The sequence below is a fragment of the Tiliqua scincoides genome, chromosome 4 (genome assembly GCF_035046505.1).
Source record: "Tiliqua scincoides isolate rTilSci1 chromosome 4, rTilSci1.hap2, whole genome shotgun sequence".
NCBI classification, from domain to species: domain Eukaryota; kingdom Metazoa; phylum Chordata; class Lepidosauria; order Squamata; family Scincidae; genus Tiliqua; species Tiliqua scincoides.
Window position 1 is genome coordinate 110,764,344 of NC_089824.1, and position 14,460 is coordinate 110,778,803.

A 14,460-nucleotide genomic window follows, 5' to 3' on the forward strand; every position below is an offset into this window, starting at 1 on the left:
CGGCGGGGGATGGGGTCTCGGCTAGTGGCAGCTTCCGGAGCCAGCAGGAGATGGGAGATCGGCTGCGGTAGTGGAAGGAAGACCCTCCTGCCGCCTCCTCGCCACGACCAGCCGAGCCCGTGGATGCCGCCTGAGGGCCCCCGGAGCTAGCTGGGAGGTCAGTCTCCAGGGGCGGCGAGGGCCCGGGCCCGGGCCGGGACAGAAGTGACTGGAGAATGACCAGCGCACTGTTCGCCTCCAGCCCGCTGGTGCTTGGAAGGCTCCGAGCAGGCACGAAGGCAGCAGTGCTGCCCCTCCCAGCAACTGTTGTGCCCAGATTTGCTGCCCTTGCACGTGGAGGCTTCACTGCTGTTGGCTGGGAGTGTCTGCAGCCCTTTCCCCCACCCCAAGCTGCAGTTCTCTCCGCACTTTCCTGGGAGTAAGCCCCACTGCCTCTAATGGGGCTTACTTCTAAGTAAGCCAGAGGAGGGGCTCTGAGGCTGCAGTCCTGTCCACACTTTCCTGGGAGGAAGCCCCACTGACTGTAATGGGGCTTACTTCTGAGTAGACAGGCACAGGATGGGGCTCTCAGGCAACTGATTTCAACCTCTGTGCTGTGGCGCTCTGGTGTGTTGTGAATAGTCTGTGGGCGTGCTGCGGGGGTTTGGGGAGAGGGTCATTGATTAGTATTGCCACGGGGATGTGAGCCCCCCCACCAACAGCATGGTGGGCCTTGTCAATTGTCAAAAACACTGATGGTGTTCCTTGACAATTTTAGTGCCTTGTCAATGTGCATGTGAGACAAAAAAGGTTGAAAATCACGGGTCTAAGGGCTGAATCCTACCTGACTTTCCAGCACTGATGCAGCCATTCCAACGGAATGTGTGTCTCATCCTGTGGTGGGGAGAGCAGTCACAGAGGCCTCCTCAAGGTAAGAGAACATTTGTTCCCCTACCTCAGGGCTGCATTGTTGCTGCATCAAAGCTGGAAAATTGGGTAGGATTGGGCCCTAAAGCCCAATGTGGCCTTCACTATAAGTGAAGTATAGTGGCCTTCACTATAACTTATGGCAATGCCATAAGTGAGCTGCACAAGCCTTGGTGGATGTAATGATGATGAAGCAAGGTTAATGAAACAGAATCCAGTGAATTTTAGGTGGTTGAAAAGGAGGAAAAGAGTTGAGAGTGTGGCTGATCGTGGGGTGCAGGAGTTTAGTGTGTGAATAATAACTGTATGGAGGGCCTGAGGAGAGATACTTGGAACCAAGGGCAGACTTTGGAAATGAACAAATTTTGGGTTTTAAACACATTTACTGCCTTCTCTGGCAGCTGCTTTCTTCTAGGTTAAGGGGGCTGTGAACATTTTTACCAGCGTACATTTCCCTTTGCTCCCAACCAGTGAATTATTATCATCATCCATGTACATGGTGCTTTATAACAGATGAGAGAATAGGGCCCTTCCTTGAGGGGTTTACAGTCTAGAAATAGACACAAGAGAAAGAGCAGAGCGAAGTGGTGAGTGGAGGACAGGATTAATGCTGGGAGGGAGAAAATATGCAATTTAGATGGCATGTACATATGTCTTTCCATTGGGGTGTTGCAGCTGACTTCCTAAGTATCCAGTATCATTGTCCCTAGATGTCTAGAGCCTAGATGTCTAGAGCGGATGTCTAGAACGGTCTAGAGCGGGGACCGGGCACCTACCCCACACTAGCCTGGCGTTAACCTAGCGCTGACTGGCACTGGGCTAGCACGGGTGGTAGCCCAGTGGTAAGTGTCGCAGGCATGCCTTATGGCACATTTGCGACAGTGCATGGTGGCACGAAGCCGCTCTGCCAAGTTCAGGATTGGGCTCTTACTTTGCTACTGCTGTGGATCTTTGCATCTGACATAATTCATACACCATAAGTTATCAGTACAGATGATCACACCTTGGTTTTTCCTTAGGTCTGGAACAGAAGCATAGAGTGAAGACTTCATTTTGCAGTGCATGGACGGAAAGCCAATGCGCAGGTAAGATAAAGAAAGATTTTGGTTTGATTTGATATTTGCTCAATTTAGATATTGCACCAAACCATGATTTATACTAAACATAATTTAGCACTCACACTATGTTTGAGCTTTCAGTCATTGAAGCAGCATGGTTTAGAGCTGTCTGTTGGCTTTTGTCTTCTGCTCTTTTTAGCAGGGGGAGAGTAACTAGCCCACCTCACCCCAGCAGTGTCTTTTCTAGTGGCTGTCTGCTGGTGTTCTTTTGAATCTTTTTAGATTGTGAGCCCTTTTGGGACAGGGAGCCATTAGTTATTTGATTTTTTTCTGTAAATCACTTTGTGAACTTTTAGTTGAAAAGCAGTTTATAAATACTGTTAATAATAATAATAATAATAATAATAAGAAGAAGAAGAAGAAGAAGAAGAAGAAGAGGTGGACTTGTACCAAAGAGAAAAAATATTGGACTTTGATAACCAGCAAATGCAATTGATACTGAAGGTAAATCTGCAAATGAAACCAGAAGTCTTTTTGTTGGAAATATTCAATGATTTGATTCAGAAAGGTCTTGAAATTTTACTTTTATATATGACAACTGCTGCATAAATGTTGTACGCTAAGTATTGGATACCTTCAGTTGAAGTATGGTGGGTAAAGATATTGAACCTTGCTTAAATAGACAAACTTACGACTACTGACTTCACTTTAAGAAATGACTTTTATAGACAATTGGAGACCATTCATGAACTTCCTGTGCGTGAAGGGAAAAATGGGTCTAATGAATTATGGATTTGATGAGTAGATATAGATTTTTTTCCTTGTTCTTGAAAATGCATTTTTTCTTTGTTCTTGAAAATGCATTTTAGAATAATTAATAGACTGTTTAAGATAAATAATTGTATGTTATATGATTAGGTAGAACAACAAAGAAATGTAAATTTAGAACTCCACATCTGAAACACAACTTTCAATATCTGTTTTTTATTTTCATTTTTATTTTTATTCTTTTTTTAATTTCTAATTTTTTGAGTTTGTATTTCTTAATTTTTGTTATTGTATAATAGTAAATAATAATAAATAATAATTTATTATTAACTGCTAACTGAGTTAGAGGCACTTTTTCAAGTGGGTGCTCCTCTTTTATTTAGCAAGGGGAGAGTAACTGGCCCTCCTCACCCCAGCAGTGTCTTTTCTAGTGGCTGTCTGCTGGTGTTGCATCTTTTTAGATTGTGAGCCCTTTTGAGACAGGGAGCCATTAGTTATTTGAGTTATTTGATTTTTTTCTGTAAACCACTTTGTGAACTTTTTGTTGAAAAGTGGTACATAAATACTGTTAATAATAATAATATTACACATGGTCCAGATTCCGTTCCTGGACCCCTCATGGATACCGAATTCCAAGTGATGTCAAATCACGCGGATTTCGGTGTACACTGAGCTTCGAACGTGACTGGAGCCTTGCTCTGATCATGTTCGGAGCTGTTCTGAGGTTTCAGAAAGGCCCCCAAAAGCATTGGAAGGCCCCCAGAAGCATAGGTAGGTGAAACTGGAAGTCACCTTCCAATGTTTTTGGGGGGCCTCAGAAAAGCCTCCAGAGGTCATAGAAGCATACTTGGATTTTTGGTTGGTTCAAATGTGGACCCCTGTTGAGACAAATCCACAGATCAAAAATCTGTAGACATGTAGGCTCAACCTTTATTATTATTATTATTATTATTATTATTATTATTATTATTATATCCAAATTACATGAATCACAGTTGTAAACTGGTGTTTGAGCAATTGATACAAGTCTTAGCCTGAAATTTTTGCCAAGTAATCAAGTTCCAGTTCTCACTTCGCCTGATCTCCGGGTCAATCAGAGGGCAGAGCCTTTTAGCTCTGGAAAAGTTTCCTTTCTCAAGGGGCAGGCAGGTGCCAAGGCAGGGCAGAGATCTTTTCTATGGCAACTGGGAAATTCCAGCCAAAGTTAACCTTTTAATCTCCCTCCTTCTGCTGCAGCCTGGTTCTGCTTGGCAAATGCTTGCAAAGCAGGTCTGTTTTTTTGAAACACCAGGATGGGACCCTCCTTCCCAGGCTACTATTCAGTGCACCATGACTTCAGAATAACACCCATGGAAAGCAGTGGGTCTACTTCTGAGTAAAAAGGGTTGCAAATATATGCAGCTGCTTCTCTCTGCTGTGAATTGAATTGCACACTCCCAGTTATGTGTTAAATGCTGTATGCCAGACACCTTAAAGGTGGATTTGATTCAGGGTTCAACCTTTTTCACTTGCATATCCCTTGGCAGCCCATTTCCATAAATTGTACCCTTCCTATTAGCAAAATGTTTGTAATTAGTAAGACAAGCCCTCATCTCTATATGAAAGCCCAGACTTCATGTATTTACCACAGTGTTTTCTCTTTTTATCTGTTTGAAGAACAGAAAACTCTGCCTTTGAACTGTTTTGCACCAGAAGTGTGCTGAGAAATTCTGGGTGATTGATCACTTTCCATATTATGTTTCAGCTTTTTTACTGTGCTGGTTTTCAATCAGTGGTTCATACATGAATTGATGACCAAAAACTAGCTATTGGTGGGGCTTTCACAGCCAACTAGCTACCTCCCTTCCAGGCTGTGAATTCTGGAGCATGGCCTGCCTTTTTCTGCCATTATTCCATTCTTTTTCAAGTACCTCTAAAGGTCCTGTTGAGTGTCCCTGGGAGTACATGAATACCAGGTTGGGAACCACTAGTCTGTTGTTTACAGTGCACTTACTCTGATAGTGTTTACAAAAAGGTGGCGAAGACCAGAATTTTAAAAAGAATAAAAATGTATCTTATGATCTTTTACTGTGTTTTTAATAAATTAGAGACTACAGTTCTTAGGTAACAATTAGTGGTAGGTTATTTTTCAGGATCAGACAAAACTATAGTCACACACCCCCTAAGTTTAACCCCTGACTTATCCAAGGGTCATAGAAAATTCCATGATTGTTGGCTCAAAACTTGTCCTCTACTTATCTGTGGGGTTGATTTGTAGGTGGGTATCTGTGGTAGGTGTCGACGCAGGACGTACAGTGTTCCCAAAGGCACCGTTTTTTGCAGATCTGATGGTGTTATTTCAGTAAGCTGCAGTTATTTAAAATAATTGGCAAAACTTTTCGAAATTGTTCCAAGATTGCCCTGATGACAATGGGGACCACCTAGATATGTTTTGTCCATAGTCTCGTGATTTCAGTGGCCAGGATAGATGCGGTGGTGGGATAGATGTGGTGGTGGGAATAGGCTGTGCCAGAGTAGGAGACATAAGAACATAAGAAGAGTCCTGCTGGATCAGGCCAAAAGTCCATCTAGTCTAGCTTTCTACATCTTCCACAGGCCCAAATCCTAACCAACTTTCCAGTACTGGCATAGCTGTGCCAGTGGGATGTGTGCTGCAACCTGCTGTTGGCTGGCACTCATGGAGGCCTCCTCAAAGTAAGGGAATGTTTGTTCCCTTACCTCGGAGCTGCATTGCCCTTGCATCACTACTGGAAAGTGGGTTAGGATTGCGCCCACAGTGGTCCACCAGATGCCTCAGGGAGCTCACAAGATAACAAGATGCCTGCATCCTAGTGTCGCTTCCTTGCACCTGGCATTCTAGCCACTTTATTCATCCCCTGCATAATTTTGTACGTCTCCATCATGGCACATGAAAGGAAACACCTTTAGAATGTATATTTAGAGTGTAATCCTAAGATTGGGCTGTTGTAAATCCCTTACACAAGCCTGGGAGTGTTGCAAACGTGCCGTAAGGCCCATCTACAACAACTCAGGAGCAGGCCGCGCCAGCAGAAGAACACACTCTGGCCTGCTCCTGCCAGATCCAGCAGCAGAGAGGATAAGGAAGCTCTGACCTGGGGAGGTTGGCATGGGCTTTGGGGAGGGTGGGAGAGGACAATTTGGGGGTGTTTGGGGGCAGGGCAGGGAGTTTTGGGGGTGTTACACCTGGCTGCTTGGATTTGTGCAGTGATTTAGCTGGTGCAGATCTGAACAGCCCCATTGAAATGGTTGCCACGCAACACGGGGTAAAGGAAAATAAATTCCCTTACTCTAGTTGTGTGGGATCCACCTCAAACCCTGCTCTGGATTCAGTGCAGGTCAGCCAGCCAGCCAGCCTGTTCCAACACTGGTTAGGATTGGACTACCCAACATCTCTGGGGATATCTCCCTTCTGGTTCTGATCCCATCCAGCAATGCCTTCATAAATGCTCTTCAGGTACCACTGCTGAACCCCAAGCTGTTAAATGGAAAAACAAGTACTATCTTGGATGAACAGGTCTTAAAGTACCACTGCTGAATCCCAAGGTATTGAATGGAAAAACAAGTATAATCTTGAATGAACAGGTGGGTGAGGGAAGAAAGGGTAAATTTTATTTCAATTGTGTCCATCAGATTTTTCAATGCAAAAGCAGTCTAAGTGCAGGATACTGGAGAGTGGAGTTCTTGTGGTTCATTTGGATTCCATCTACCTTTCTATTATGTGTCCAGCAATTCATAATTTTGAGTATATGTATGTGGTGTTGAGCTCTCAAGACAGAACAGGTGTATAGATGTACGACCTGCTCAACAGGGTCATTCCGTGTTAAATCATCACACTGTTTTCAACTGACCTCCTTAGATTTTTATGAAATCTGGGGTTCTTATTTGTCCTATGGTATAATACAAAAATACCAATTTTTATCAGCCTATGTTCGTTATGTGAAATTTTATAGCTATGTAAATTTTCAAAATTTTATCAAAAAATGGCATGCTAGTCATATTTTAATTAGATGTAGTTCAGGTACCCGTTGAGATACTGGGTTGAGAGTGGTCTCATTTTAAAGCCCTTTCATATGATATACAATGGGTTTAATAGTTTTTTATTTTTTTAAATTAAATTTTAAATTTTGAAATCAGTTTTCTCAAAAATGGACATTTTTAAAATTTTGAAAAAAATCTCAAAATTAGTTCATACCTGTCAGTAACTAACAGCCCAATCCTATGTCTACTCAGAAGTAAGTCCCAATAATGTCAATGGGACTTACTCCCAGGGAAGTGTGGATAGGATTGGGCTGTAAGCCCCTAAAAGTTTTTGTGGAGTCTGTGTTACAGCTAGTTAAAGTATCAGTAGCATGCCATTTTTTGATAAAATTTTGAAAATTAAAACTTAAATATATTTTTTCTCTTTAAGTTTAAAAATAAAAGAAATACAAGGGATTCACTTATCTGCAGATCAGGTCCGCGACCCTCCCCCATGTGCCCCCTGTGCGTGCTCCCTCCAGAGGCAAGGGGAGCTCTGCTCCCTCACCTCCAGAGTGTCCTCTGAGCCCAACAGAGGCCACAGACATTTGTCCACGGCCTCTTCTGGGCTCAGACAGAGCTTTTCTGTTAAAAAAACCACAATTTTCAGTTTCTCCGTGAAACCAGAAGTGACATTTTAAATGTCTTATAAAGCATAAAAAAGTCACTTCTGGTTTCACTGAGAAACTGGAAATTGCATTTTTTTTGTCAGAAAGGCTCAGTCTGACTGAGCCTGGCAGTGGCCGCGGATGGAGCCCAGGACAGAGCTTGGACCATGGACGAAGCCCATGAGTGAAGCTCTCCTCGGCTCTGGAGGTTGGGGGGCATTCACCCCATCTGTGGGTTCTAGAATAGAACCCCCGCAGATATGGGGGCACGCTTGTATACATTTCTTCAATTACTACATAGGATCATTAAGTATGACAAGTTTTATGAAAACTGAAGAATGTGAGGTAGAAAAATATTAAGTGTTATGATTTGACTCGGCTCAGAAAGTAATACTGTTGGGTCATTCCATCAGTGGTGGTCTTGAGCAGCAGTTCCCAAACTTACTGTGGTCATATTACCCTGTCTCAGCAATGCTATTACCCAGTTCTCTTGGTGCTGCCATCTTGAATTACGTGCAATCTTATGAGATCTTGTGTGATTCTGATGAGATCTCACTTTATTCAAGATGGTGGTGCCCAAAGTCAATAAGAAGAAGCTGCCAGGGATATCCCATGGTGTCCCTGTGAGTTTGCTGTGGCACCCTTGGGTGCTGCAATGAAGTTTGGGAACCACTGCTCTTGAGGGTAGTGTTGGAGACCTCTGGACTTAGTGTCATGGGGAAATTCAGTATCCCCCTGGTCAAGGTCCCCCTGCTCAGGTATGGCTTAGGATTTCATGGCCCCATGGGTTTTCATTTGGTGACCTGCTCTTAAATGGCACGTCATACTTTCACTTTAGTATTTTATAGTGAGCAGGAGGAAGGTGCTCTTTGGAAGGGGTAGCTGGGTACACTGTGATGGATGGGTCACTATTAGCAAGATTACTACTGCTGTGATTTTAAATTCTTTCGCAGTTAAGTGGAACTATGAACATAGAAGCTGTTTTACACTGTCAAACTATTGGTCCACCTAGCCCAGTATCCTCTACACAGGTAGGTATCAGACAGGGTCTTTTCCATCCATACCTGGAAGATGCCAGAGATTGAACCTGGAGCCTTCTGTATACAGACCATGTGCTCTACCATTGAACTACTTTCTCCTGTGGTAAGAGAGAATATCAGAAAAGAGGCCATAATGATGATGATGATGATTATATATATATATATATATATCCAGGCATATATATATATGAGATATATATATATATATATATATATATATATGATATATATATGATATATATATATATATATATATATATATATATATATATATATATATATGATATATATATGATATATATATATATATATAATGATGATATATGACAGAACTGGAGAGCCACAAATTTTGGCTGACTGTAGAAGTCAAAATTTATGGTAGTCATTACCCTTCTATGTGTGTTTTCTCTATGTGTGAATTCTATGTGTGTTTACTCAGAAATAAGTGATGTGTTTAATGAGGCTCAGCATTTACATATTATTTTGTTGAAAATCACTATTACCTAACATTTGCAATCTAAATGCTGTATATAGCATTTAGTAGTAGTATTCATCTGCTTTCCAGTTTCTAAGCACCCTCATTCAGGTAAACTCAAGCTTCTCCCAGACAGATCAAAAATAGATACCATGTTGGTCCACATAAGTTAAAAAGGAAGAGTTTCTGTAAATTCAAAAACAGTAGTCCCAGAAAATTAGATTTGGTTCTATCAGATGAGCAGCTTTTACAGGGGTCTTCCTGTATCCACAGATTCACTTATTTGCAGATTGGGTCTGTGGACCCCCCCATATATGCCCCCCCCCAAAAGCGAGAGGATCTCTGCTCCAGAGGATGGGGGTAGACGTCCCCTCATATTCACGGGTTTAGGTATCCACAGTGAGTTCCAGAATTGAACTCCTGCAGATATGGGGGCACGCTAGTACAGGTTGAGGCTCATTATTCACGAGGGTTCCCAGAACTCATGTGGATGGCAAAAAACACACTAAAGCAAATCAATTTAAAAAACAAAGTCCCTTTGCTCCAGTGATTTAAAAATAGCCTTGCTGACCTTTTGAAAGGCACACAGAGGCAATCAGTCTCTCTCCAGGTGCTTAGGCTTCACTAGGAGACAGCAATCTCTCCCTTCACCAGAAGCCACAGTGAGGGGGAAAGAATGGAGGTGATAATCACTGCCATTTAGCCTTCATTCACATGCTCAGGGGGAAGGGAAGGGTCACTGGTGTTCTGAGAGCCTGGAGAGAGAATGGTTGATGGATTGTCAGCTGGCTGCCCTCTCTCAAATTAATGAGGCTATTGTTAAACAACTGTTTTCCTTTAATTTAAAAGGTATACCCATCAAGGGTATACTAATGGGTATACCCATTAAAGGGTATCTTCTCATTTGAGATAGAAAAATCTGTGGATAATTAGGTTATACCTGTAATCACTTGCATGACTCTCTACAACAGTAAAAAGCAGTTTTTAAAACTGATTTTAAAGAGATGCATTTTTCCCCTTCTCCAGGGATCAGCACATTCCTTCTCATTTGCTGTGGCAATTCATGTTGAGTCAAATTCATGTATAATAAGGTTGGACCTGTAGTTCCCATTCTGATTTTTAGGTGTTATATATAAAAAATGCAGCAGTGTACTGCTGATGGATACTTTTATTGCTTCATTTTTTAAGTAATTCTGGTCAAAAGCTTTGGGAGAAGAAGGTAGATAGGTCTTATGACCCTTGTGTGGAAGACGGGAGACGTGGCTCCAGCCTCTCCTGTCTGCTACAGACTCTTTTGGTATAATCTGTTGGCATCTCTGTTCTCTGTTGATCTCATTGATGTTTTCTTTTACCAGGTGTACCAATAATCGGGCAGGTGAAACCGGAATGGATGTAACAAGCCGCTGCACTCTTGGAGATCCCAACAAGCTGCCGGAAGGAGTGCCACAGCCTGCTCGTATGCCTTACATCTCAGACAAGCATCCTCGGCAAACACTGGAGGTCATTAACTTGCTACGGAAGCACCGGGAGCTGTGTGATGTGGTGCTGGTTGTGGGGGGCAAAAAGATCTATGCCCACCGGGTGATACTGTCAGCCTGCAGCCCCTACTTTCGAGCAATGTTCACAGGGGAGCTTGCAGAGAGCCGACAGACTGAGGTAGTGATAAGAGACATTGATGAAAGGGCCATGGAGCTGCTGATTGACTTTGCATACACTTCCCAAATCACAGTAGAAGAGGGTAATGTCCAGACCTTACTACCAGCTGCCTGCCTCCTCCAGTTAGCTGAGATCCAAGAGGCCTGCTGTGAATTCCTGAAAAGGCAGTTAGATCCTTCCAATTGTCTTGGCATCCGAGCGTTTGCTGATACCCATTCCTGCCGGGAGCTTCTGAGAATTGCTGACAAGTTCACCCAGCATAATTTTCAAGAGGTAAGTGACCCTGTGTATCTGACCTGATCTACACATGCAGCAGAATGATGTGGTAAAGTGAATAATACAATTTTCAGTTGCAAGAGGAGAATGGCATTTTTGAACACTCTCTGCTTTAAAACTATTAGAACTCCATGTAATTGAAAAATTAGCATGGGGAAAGAGGATAAGGCTTGTATTTTTCTCCCTAGTCTGCAAGGTTTTTTTACTTACAAGGAATTTATGTGGGGAATCATTCAAAAATAGCATTACCCACCTGCAAACTGTTCAGCCCAGAATTCAGCTTTGCTAAATCTTTCTGCATAATCTTTCTGCATCTGTTCTGCACCATGTAGGCCTCATTTCATTTTGGGGTGAAGATATTAATTTGTATCATCATATTTTTGCAGTTGACTTTGTCTTCTTTTTGATGAGGCCTGGTTGCTGAGAAAAGGAAATTTTAATGAAAAAACGTTGAGCTACCTGCTTGATACATAATGTAGTGTATAATATAATGTAGCTTGAACACCTCTATGCCATAAGATCTCTGCTCTGCCTAGTCACTGCAGTTCTACCACCTCATTGTATGCATAGGTCTGGTCTGAAATGTCTTTGCAAGCCTTCTCTAGTTATAAATCAGTAAGTTTAAAATTTCTGCACAGAAGTACACTCAAGGCAACTTATGGTCAATTAAAGCAACATTACATTAGTAGAAACTGATGGTGTGTGTGCACCTAAATACACTACAGAATAAAACAAATTCCAGGAAGTCCATTTTAAAAGATCTAGAAAGTTTATCAGAACAGTATAGTTTTCACTGTTCATCTGAAAGTTGAAATGTTCTTAGAGGAATTTTAGTTCATTTTCACAGGATACTGTTGTAGCTTTATTTTAAAATTCTCAATTTTTATCATCTTAGCGCTCAGGGTATGCACAAATGCATTTAATTTCGGTCAGATGTAAGATGTAGCACGTATACTATGCTATATCTTACAATATAGTATATTTGTGGAACTTTACCTTCTGAAAACAAGTCTGACAACACTGCAGTAAATGTTCATGTTTCTGTGTCAGGGATCTTGCAAGAGATAGCTTGTAATTGTAGAGCAACCATGACGAATGCCCTTCTGTGCCTTGTAGGAGCATGCCCTGTGTCTTGTATTTGTACTGCAAAACTTGTGTTCAGATTAGATGTATGTGGATTGTTTTTGGCAGTGTGGTGTGCTGTAAGCAAAGCAAGAAACTCTCTTCGGCTGCTGGGATTTGCCTATAAGGAGCAGGTCATACTGTGCCATAAAACATCTGCACAAGTAGTAACTTACCACGCTGAACACAGGCCACCAGTAGCCTGCTAGATACTTAGTAGTCATCCACGTCCTTCTGAGGAGCAAAACGTAGCAGTGGCAGATGAGCAGAAAGAGAGCAGTATGTTAATAGGCCAGAAAACATGGACTCATGGACTGTAATTGACTTACAACCCAATTCTATTCAGCACAGGAGCAATGGTGCTAAATACTTACTGCTCCATCCTGTACTGCAGTTGAGCAGGCTGCAAGTCTCCTCAGAGTAAGGGGGCATTCGTCCCCTTACCCCAAGTAAAGCCCAGCCTGCTCAGTGGGAGTTCTCGAGTCTGTGCCAATCACTGGCAGACTCGAGAAGCCCCGTGTTGTGCTTCTGAGCCTGACACGGAGGATGGGATTCGGTGGAGGAAGCCTCCCCTAGTTCCAGCACCCCCTGGGCTTGTCCGTTCCCCTGTTCTGCCCTCCCCTGCCTAGGAACACCTCGCCCATACCCTCCTGCCACATTTCCTGCATCAACGGGACGGTGCAGGCCTCCCAGCTGGTGCCATTTACTCTCTAGGTGGCACAAATGTGGTTGTAAATGTGCCATTTACAACCCTCAGTGTTAGTGCTAGGGTAGTATTGGGTCAGGCTACCCCAGTGCAATCTTAAGCATGTCTACTCAGAAGTATGTTTCATTACATTCAGTGAGATTTACTCCTAGATAAATGTGTACAGGTATGCCATGGTATCTGCAGAGGTTCCGTTCCGGAACCCCCCACAGTGAACTGAAACCATGGATAACTGGGGATGCCCCACTGCTGCCCTCCAAGAGCAAGGGGAACTGTCCACCCACAGCCGCTGCAGGTCTCAGAATGATCGTTCCCTGGGTCTCCCTATGCCTTATAAAGCACTAAAAACACCTCTTCTGGTTTTGACTAAAAACCAAAGTCACTTTTTTCACTTTAAACAGTCGTTCTGAGGCCTGCAGAGGCTATGGACAGATGCTTGCGGCTTCTGCAGGGCTCAGAATATTCTCCAGAGGTGAGGGGAGCACAGCAGTTCTTGCTGACTGAGGCTGCTTTTGAGATTGAACAAGAGGCTAATTGAGACTGCTTTTGGACTGAGAGGTCACAAAGTGTGCTAGTTGTCTGTGGTCCACACTATGGCATCCCTGCTATAGAAAGTTTTCACAGTTCACTAGGTTAGAATGGGGCATTATTTACTGTCCTTTCTTCTGCTGCTGGTGTTAGAAGAGGAATAGGGGTACTCTGCTTAGGAAAAATTTGCTTCCTACCTAGGCCTTGAAGGATTTGTATTAACATGTTTGCAAATTATCCGTGGCTTGTATTTCACACCATCTTATCCCTTGGCAGTTTTTAGAAGTCTCTGGTTCCCTCTGAGATACACTTGCACTCATGCCCTCTGTGTGTATATTTAGAGAGAGCAAAAGAAACGTGGGAGGGATCAAATTGGTCCATTTCCCTATTCCAAGACCTTTGCTGCAAACCAAGGCCAGGAGGGCTTTTCAGATTTATCTACAACACTGTGGGTAATTTTGTGTGAATCTCTATGTTCTGGCTTTCGTTTTTATTACAAAGCACAACTGCTTTTTTATCTAGTACACCTCCTCATTCAGATATATTACCCTCTCACCCACAACTGCATATTCTTTCTATGAATTCAGAAGACTGGTAATTTTAGATTACCTAGTTCATTACTTTATTTATCCTCAGTAGCCATTTAGGGTTGGTTGTATTTATTTATTTCTGCATTACAGGTGGGAAAATGGAGAGTTCATAATTTGCAGAGTCAGGCTAATTTTGATATCTGTCACTACTGAAAAGTCCAGGTTGTTGCTTTGTGAATCTTATAAAGCACCTGGGCCACTCTCCTGTTATCAAGATTTGCAGAAGATGCTTTGTTGATGCCGCTTCTGCAGTTCTGAATGCTTCTGATTGTTCTAAATATTCCTTGACTCTGTATTTTTGTATCGCTGTACAGGTAATGGAGAGTGAGGAGTTTATGCTTCTTCCAGCCAATCAGCTCATTGACATTATATCTAGTGACGAACTTAATGTCCGCAGCGAAGAGCAGGTGTTCAATGCAGTGATGGCTTGGGTGAAGTATAGCATTCAGGAGAGGCGACCTCAGCTCCCCCAGGTAATCCCCAGTTGTTTTCCTTATGTGAATGTTTTTTAAAAGAGCCTTTGCTGGGATAAGTATTTATTTATATGCATACTGCGCTTTGAACGTACATGGCACCCACAAGAACATCAGCAAAAAGTCAAGTTGTCACCCCAAGGAACTTGTAATCTAAATTATGACAGTGACAGAAGAGAATAGGGAGAGAGAAGTTCTCTATGTAAGGCTGTAATC

General features: G+C 42.7%; 1 protein-coding gene across 1 annotated transcript in view; it reads left to right on the plus strand.

The window, feature by feature from the left end:
* KLHL20 (kelch like family member 20) overlaps positions 1-14,460 on the plus strand; it is a 26,794-nt gene continuing 12,334 nt past the window's right edge. Inside the window, exons 1-4 of the mRNA XM_066624918.1 lie at positions 1-157; positions 1,926-1,991; positions 10,249-10,822; positions 14,086-14,244. Coding sequence (XP_066481015.1) covers positions 1,969-1,991; positions 10,249-10,822; positions 14,086-14,244 — 756 coding nt within the window. The 5' untranslated portion in view covers positions 1-157; positions 1,926-1,968. The remainder of the gene's footprint in view (positions 158-1,925; positions 1,992-10,248; positions 10,823-14,085; positions 14,245-14,460) is intronic.